At 35.8% G+C, this 8,469-nt stretch overlaps 1 protein-coding gene across 1 annotated transcript; it reads left to right on the top strand.

The window, feature by feature from the left end:
• The first annotated feature begins 214 nt into the window (after positions 1 to 214).
• Positions 215 to 7,563, top strand: LOC127426632 (somatostatin receptor type 2-like). The gene is made up of 2 exons (XM_051673562.1): positions 215 to 631; positions 2,509 to 7,563. Exon 2 carries the CDS (start codon positions 2,567 to 2,569, stop codon positions 3,704 to 3,706), a length of 1,140 nt encoding a protein of 379 aa, XP_051529522.1. The 5' UTR covers positions 215 to 631; positions 2,509 to 2,566; the 3' UTR covers positions 3,707 to 7,563.
• Positions 7,564 to 8,469: the final 906 nt, after the last annotated feature.

The raw sequence follows: 8,469 nt of genomic DNA, 5'->3' as shown, positions 1-8,469 counted from the left end.
ACCTCTGCCATATTCCCTTATCCTTATCAAGACCACACAGCAAAAACATCTGAATATAGCCTTTCACGTCGTTTAGATTAATGTATCTCCTTCGTGACGCAGCCTATATCAAGAAGCGTCTGACCAGTGAGGGCGGGAAGCGCGCGTCGGCGGATCAGTAGCTCCATCTGCACGCAGAGCGGGAAGCTGCACTCACTCTCGCGCTCAAGCAGAACACGGCAACACGCGCTCTTTGCTCTCAGCGTGCAAGGGTCTCACTGACCCTCTGTGACTGAAAAAACCCCAAAGGAATTCGACTACAGCATTCGACGTTCCGTTATTTTCGTTTCTCCAGTTTTAAGTTGCATCACGTTTACGGTTGCCATTGATATCCTAACAGGTGTCTTAGTTTATGTGCTGCAGGAATAACAGTGAAATTATCGGACATTTATTATTTGAGGGGATCTGCCGGTCCTGACGCACAAACGGACACACGCGGTTTTATGAGCAGGTGTGAAGTCGGAGTGTCGTTTATTCTGAGTTGGATTTCGCACTTGCTCGTGCAGGTCTACGCTAATATTACGGTGACCAATGGAAACATGTTAAACTATTATTGTAGGAATGGATTTCCAAAGATGTTCCATAAATACAGGTAAATCATGAATGTGATAAGGCAAAATTATACATTAGTACAATCACTAAATGACTACATTCTTGTCAAGTAGCCAGTTGGTAGTGTACTGTTTGCGATATGACTTCTTCTTTTCATATTCTAAAATAAAATTGAAATTATTTAAAACATTAATAATAATAATAATAATAATATATATATAATATAAAATTTATTTTATCCATTTGAAAATACCCACCTTCTGGTCCAACGAATTTGCCGAAACAGTCGTTTATATATATATATATATCATATATATATATCATAATCATATATATATATATAAACGACTGTTTCGGCAAATTCGTTGGACCAGAAGGTGGGTATTTTCAAATGGATAAAATAAATTTTATAATAACGAATGTAAAAAGGAGGAATGTCTAATTTAGTTGTTTATTTGATTATTTTGTGAAAATTGTTAACCAATGATATCACTCTAACTCTTCCAGTGATTGGCTAATAATATGAGTGTGAATGGACAAGAAATAATTATTTCTGCTTCTACTGAAATACAGACGTCCCATTTCCGTTGTAATAAGACTATTTAATGCCTTTAAATGGATATAACGGGACCAATCCATCGAGGCTCTTTGAAAGTTTTGATTGAACCCTGCAGGGTTTCTGTAGAGATGTTCTCTCTAGGTTTTCCATTAATATTGCGTAGGATGGAGACCGACACGATTTGAATGATGTAGCCTAATCTAATGCCTTAACAAGACTGCAGTACTCCACTTGGATATTAATTGACTCATTTGAGCATTCATGTGTGAGCCCTAGCAAAATATCAATCTTCTGTTGCACTGAATAAAAATGTCCAATATTTGTTTAATAAAGATCGATTAAACCAATATTTGCTAAGGCAAAAGTCAATGGGCTGTATAATTCAGACAGACAAGGTAAAGTCCTTGTTTGTCCAAAGTTGCAGAATAAACCAAGCAATATTGACAATCCAGCATGTGACCTTAAAAATGCAGAACAAGTGAAACATATAGCATTATATGATATATTCCTGTTAACAAAACAATTACTTTTGAATTAAATGAATGTTCCGGGTTCAATACAAGTTAAGCTCATTTGACAGCATTTGTGGCATAATGTTGATTAACACAAAAAAAAATAAATAAATAAATTATTAAAAAAAAAATAAATAAATAAATAAAAAGAGGAAAAAAATCATGGTTGCTGCGAGGCACTTACAATGAGAGCGAATGGGTCCAATATTTTCAGGGTTTGAAGGGAGGAGAGTGAAGCATATAGTTTTATAAAAGCACTTACATTCATTCTTCTGTTGAAACTATTGTATTATTTGAGCTGTAAAGTTACCTAAATCGTCGTGGTTGAGGGTTTAGGTGGTTGAGGGTTTACAGCTTTATGTTGTCATGGCAACGAAGTAGTAAAATTGGATATAACTTTACTTAATTTTATATACATTTGATATATACTTGTAATTTTCAAGTACATGATGCTAATGTGACATCAGATACAGAAATCTGATACATGGCCATATATATATATATATATATATATATATTCATTTGGTACACATTCCACTAGTATTTGGGGAAAATACAGTATATGTTACATACATACGAAAACAAACCATATAAGTACAAGTATGTGACTTTTTTATTTAAGTGAAAACCATACATGAAGATATATTTCATATACACATGTGTTTTACAACATATTGCCATATGTCAGATTTCTCTATGGCTTTGGATGATTTCAGAAATGCTTTTTAAAACCAACAAGTGTGTTATACAGAATAGGAAATACATCCAGTAGGTAGGTGTGAAAAGCAGAAGAAGATGAGCTTGGTTGTTAACTCGTATTTTCTTTCTTCCCAAAAATACACACAGGTTTCATGTTAAACTGTGGACTCTATCTTTGTAAGACCTCTGTATAAACACAGCCAAAATGGAGACATGGACGTTTATCCCCATTTCCAATCTGTCCCTCCCTGAGTCCCTTTTCAATGATAGTTTCTTCCCGGGGAACGAGTCTGACTTTGGCCTGGAGATTTACCCCCACAATGGCACTCACCCTGGCTTTGACCAAACCAGTTCTGTAGTCATCACATTTGTGTACTTTGTGGTATGTGCGGTGGGGCTCTGTGGTAATGCCCTGGTCATCTATGTTATCCTGCGCTATGCCAAGATGAAGACTGTTACCAACATCTATATTTTGAACTTGGCTGTAGCAGATGTACTGTGCATGCTGAGCTTGCCATTCATTGCCATTCAGCTAGCGCTGCTCCACTGGCCCTTTGGAGCCGCTATTTGCCGCGTTGTCCTAACTGTGGACTCAATGAACCAGTTCACCAGCATCTTCTTTCTAACAGTCATGAGCATTGATCGCTACCTGGCCGTGGTGCATCCAATAAAATCCACTAAATGGCGAAAACCGTGTGTGGCCAAGGCGATAAGTTTGGCCATGTGGGGTGTGTCTCTGCTGGTCAACCTACCAATCATGATCTTCAGTGGTGTGAACACCAAAAGGAATGAGGCACGGACATGTACCATGTTGTGGCCAGAGCCCCAGAACACATACTACACTGCTTTCATCTTCTACACCTTTTTCTTGGGCTTTTTCCTGCCACTGATAGTTATCTCCTTGTGCTACTTGCTCATCGTCATTAAGGTGAAGTCCTCAGGCATGCGGGTGTGTTCAACCAAAAGGAAGCGCTCAGAGCGGAAAGTCACACGCATGGTGTCTATTGTGGTGGTGGTTTTTGTGCTCTGCTGGTTACCTTTCTATGTATTCAATGTGACCTCTGTGACTGGAACTGTGCCATCCACATCTGTGCTGAAGAGCACTTTTGACTTTGTGGTGGTGCTGGGTTACGCAAACAGCTGTGCCAACCCCATCCTCTATGCCTTCCTGTCAGACAACTTTAAGAAGAGTTTCCAAAATGTCCTGTGTCTAAAAAGAGTCGGAGGCTTGGATGAGATTGAGCGCAGTGACAGTCGACAGGACAGGACTCGAATGGTCAACGACGTTATGACGGAAACACATAACGCCGCACTCCTCAACGGAGACTTGCAGACCAGTATCTGAGGATGGTTTGTTGCCTTGAGAGACCTTGGCCTGAAAATCACTTTTGTCACTGCTGAGATGAGATGTCCTGCAGCAATGCTAAAAGTGAAATTTGGCCTTTGTCCAGTGATATTTTTAGACTCTGCAATGAAAAGCTCTCAAATTCTAAATTGTAAAAACTATGGAGTGATTTAGCATTTAAGATCACAATGAAACTTTACGTATCTAATATATTTACATATCTAACATATGTATACCATTAGTTTGGACAGCAACCTCTTTTCAAAGCATATTTTTAGGACGTAATGGGTGTCCTAACATGGTCTGTCATTTGGTATCACTTACCAGGTAACACAACAAGATCCTTTTTGACAGCTCAGCCTGACTGAGCTCCTGAATTGTAGTGATGAGAAAATGCTAAGAATGTGATTTACTGTAAATATCTGTAGTCGTTTTACTTGGTCACTGTCTGAAAAAATGCTAAAGCTGTTGTGTTGTTGTGTGTTTTGTTCACTTCAGTGCCAAAAATTGTCTTTAAAGTTAAAAGAAAAGTCCATTGCTAATTCAAGATCATTGCTCTCATTAGATAAACACTACAAGGAACCACAAGTACAGTTAGGAAAGGCTTACTATTGTTCAAGACTTTTTCAGTGACGATGAATGCAGAATGGTAGATGAGTAAGTAATGCATGACAAGATGTAGTTATGCAAACCTCATCACCAGAATATAAAAAGGTACCCAACATCTGGAAGAAAAAAAACAGGTTTAAAGTTGTATGGCCTAGTTATTTGTTGTAATTTTGTGAATTATGTTTATGCTTATAATATCTTACTAAATCTGATGGTTGCCATCTGTTATTTTTGTTTACATTTATTTTCCCTCATACATTTTTGCCTCTGGTTCCCAGTGGAGTTTTATTTTGGGAGAGGAAATTTACATTCTGTTCAATGCAGAGAGAGGGGGTGGGGTAGGGAAGAAAGACATTGTAATTATTCAATGACCTAGACCAGAGAAAGTTCCCTTTAAAGTTTTTAGATGTATTAAGACACCTTATGGACATTGGCTATGCTAAATAGCCAATAGGGGGGGGGGGTGTTTGCCCTCTTTTCTTTTTTTTTTTTTTTGCTGTTAAACAAACAACCTTGCTCACCCACCTGAGTAATACAGTAGAAATGACGGTCAAGGGGGCAATGATACAGACAATGATGAAAGAGAACTCACGAGGGCATACAGTTCATTTAGCTTCAACTAAATTATTCAGAGAAAAGTATTAAATCAAATACATTATCAGAATTTGAACTGCAGTTCTTGTCAAAATGTTAAATATACCTCATTATTAAACAAAAGACACACAGCTTTTATCCATCTTTGTGATTTATGATCTCTGTCATAATGGAACCATCTATGTTACACAGAACTAGGACTTTTCTGTGGTGGCAAAGGATGAAGAATGGTATCGTAACAGCTGCTTTGCATTTTCATTACTTGGAGGAAATGCAAAATAATTAAGATTCATAAAATTATGTTCTAAGTGCCTTACTGTAAATAATTGTTTGAAAAGACAAAGAAAGAGATATGTAGAAACTGTTTGGTTTGTGTGTGTGCATTCATTCATAGAGCTTTAACAACAAACCCTCCAACCTGAATGTACAATCAACTCATCTACTATTATTTGCTTGTAAATAAAAACTAATTTAAAACCCCTGTAACAAGATTTGTCGCTCACAGAGCTACATAATATGTAAATATTGGAGGTGCCATGATGCAGAATGAAAATTGCATGTTTACAAGCACACCAATATGCTGATAACTAGGTTATTCAATAAATCCGACAAAGCATGGAAACAGCATTTACATGAGACTTGTCATGAGCGTATTTACATGCACGATTTTATACTAATTATGCTTAATAAGCTGACAAATGCCTTAAATGGCTTTCCTTTATCTGGGTAAGGTCATAAGCAGTTAGAGTTTTGCCCATTACCCTGATTTCGCGTTGCATGTAAACACCTTTGCCGGTTTTCCTACCTGCTAATCCAAAGTGTGCAAGTGTTGTGCTCATGCCTATTTACGGCTTGACATCAAAAGCAGAGAATAACCCAATTATTTCAAATCTCATGTAAATGTTGTCGGTTTTCTTGAAAAGCTGATTTTTGAGGGGGTTTTGATTGCTGTGCATGTAAATGCACTTAATGAAACATAGGCTATTTAATCATTTTTCGCTTAAAACTTTTAAGGGGTTTAGAGCATTTCAAGATTTGTGAAGGGCTAAAACAATTATTCAAACCGAACTTGTTTATTGTTTGTATATGTCCAACTTGTAATGGCCTGCAAGGTGCCAAAATTAGTGGGCCACATAATAGCACCTGGTGATAGTCTAAAAGTCAATGGTCTGTTATACTGCAAGTGATGCTATAGGTGAATGAGTTCATGCCTAGAAGTGTTGTGTAAACAGATTTTTCTAGGATCAAGACAAACATATTTTGAAACCTGGAGAAGAATTATTTATTTCAAAGTAGTTATCTCAGTGTTCAATTTGATCATCTTTTAAACAAGTAGATTTTCTTTGACTGAGTTCAATTCAATGTGCCTTCAACTGTTCAGCAGCATATCAGTATCTCATGTCAAGTTCCTAGTCTGATATATGGTACAATATAGCATTACAATTTTACTTCTGTATGCATCAGAGATTTAAATGATTTCTGTCATTCCTCAACATACCCCAAGCTTACCTTGAAGAATGAATAATCTCTCACCTTATACAATAGTTGCAAATAATGAAGGCTATGTATTGTGTATTGGGGTCTCCGGGGTCATTTTCAGCATGTAGCATAACTCATTGCAACTTTAATGGCAGGCTGCTCTGACATGCCATTGAGTGCCTGTCATTACCCTGGTTGCTAAGCTGCCACAGCTCAGTTTTTGCCGTGTGTATCGAGTTATTTATTTTAAAGATCCAATTTATTATGAAGCACCCAAGCAGAATAATCCACAAGTCTAATTAAATGATTCTTCAAACTCTATTGTTGAGAGGTCATTTGCGGACAAACTGATTGTTTTAATTAAACTTCACAAAGCCACAGGCCTGTTTTTAAATGCTTCTTTCATTGAATAGGGAATATAATGCATGTTCAACATTCTAAAACTTCAACCAAAATACAAAATAAGCAGCATGCTTGATGAAAATTATCTACTTGTTATATTGTGATTTTTTTTAGTTGTTTTGTAAGTGAAAAAGCCATATTAATTGCATGTTAAAATTTAGGTTTGGAAGTAGGCTGGTAATGATTATTTTCTCAATGTGTTCGAGAAAGATGGAATCCCTGCAGTATGGCAACATGTTGTTGAGAAATCATCATCTGACAGTCTGTTGCACTCAGATTCAAAGTCAAATTTCCCCTTCAAATTAAGTGACTAACTGCTGTAAACGTAATACATAAGAAACCTCTGACTATGCTTGACATCAGAAGATGCAGGACAAAAAAACAAGCTTTTTCCCTTTCCTCTTCTTCTTATCTTTCTTTTTTTCTTCTTTCCCTTTAAAAAAAAAAAAAAAAAAAAAAAAAAAAGGAAAAATCCCTCCCAATTGTAAATTTATGTTATTTTGTGGTGCTAAATGTCTCCCTCTGTTGTCTATCTTGGGTAATAAAAAAAGAAAAAAAAAAGAAAGTTTGACCTTTGTTATGATCTTGGATGGACAGCTATTTATCTTTTGCCTTGTATATGGATTACGCATCATGTTTATGATCTGTAATTATTGACAGTTGTGGAGGAACATGTGATCAAGTATCAGCCAACCTTTTAAGTGTTGTTATTGACAAAAATGAAATGCATTGCATTAATTTACCAAACAAATAAAGGCTAATGTGTGAATAAAGTTTAATTTGATTTGTGCAATTACTGCCAGTGAAACAGAGGCAAATGATAAATAAATACAGCTCAGAGTTCGTACAACCTTTCTGAATGTAATATGAATATCCAGGGTTGGGAGGGTTACTTTTGAAATGTATTCCACTACAGATTACAGAATACATGCTGTAAAATGTAATTTGTAATATATTCCGTTAGATTACTCAAGGTCAGTAACATATTCTAAATACTTTGGATTACCTCTTCAGCACTGGTAGATTTTTTCACTTGTTTTGACTATAAAAACTCTGCCAGTACAGTAAGACAAAATACACATGTTAAAAATACATTCTCTGAAAAACCTAAATATCTTATGCAGTGTTGTTTCTAAAACAAGATGAATCAAATTGATCTCGTTTTAAGGATTTTTAGATATTTTTACAGGAAAAAAAAATAAAAAATTATTATCAAGAATATGATTTTTGCTCTAATATCAAAGGTCTTACTGGAAAAAAGAAATTATGATCCAACGTGAATTGTTTAGATAAAAAAAATATGATCGCCCTGGTAACGTGCATGTAAAATGGCTAGAAATAGCATTTTAGCTTAGCGTAAACCTGACAATTTACACAAGGTTTATTTCTATTTCTTCTGCTCCAAACTTACTTCAGACTTACTTCTCTGTCTGCTCGTATGAATGTAACACATCATAAGAAAGTGTTTCACCGCTGTTCAAATGCACTTTAGATCGCATCATTTTTATGTATAAATGTTTTCCATCTGAAAGGACTAAATATTAAATTAAACAAATGACAATAAAATGCAAAGTAATCTCTTCAGTAATCAAAATACTTTTTGAATGTAACTGTATTCTACTTACCAATGATTTAAATTGTAACTGTAGTGGAATACAGTTATTTATATTTTGTATTTT

This window comes from Myxocyprinus asiaticus, chromosome 36, assembly GCF_019703515.2.
Source record: "Myxocyprinus asiaticus isolate MX2 ecotype Aquarium Trade chromosome 36, UBuf_Myxa_2, whole genome shotgun sequence".
In the NCBI taxonomy this organism is placed as follows: Eukaryota; Metazoa; Chordata; class Actinopteri; order Cypriniformes; family Catostomidae; genus Myxocyprinus; species Myxocyprinus asiaticus.
Note: the sequence above shows the minus strand (reverse complement) of the source record. Positions and strands in the feature narration are given on the sequence as shown.

Bases quoted from the DNA above. Each gene is read 5' to 3' on its own strand.
- LOC127426632 (XM_051673562.1), top strand. From the start codon at position 2,567: ATGGAGACATGGACGTTTATCCCCATTTCCAATCTGTCCCTCCCTGAG.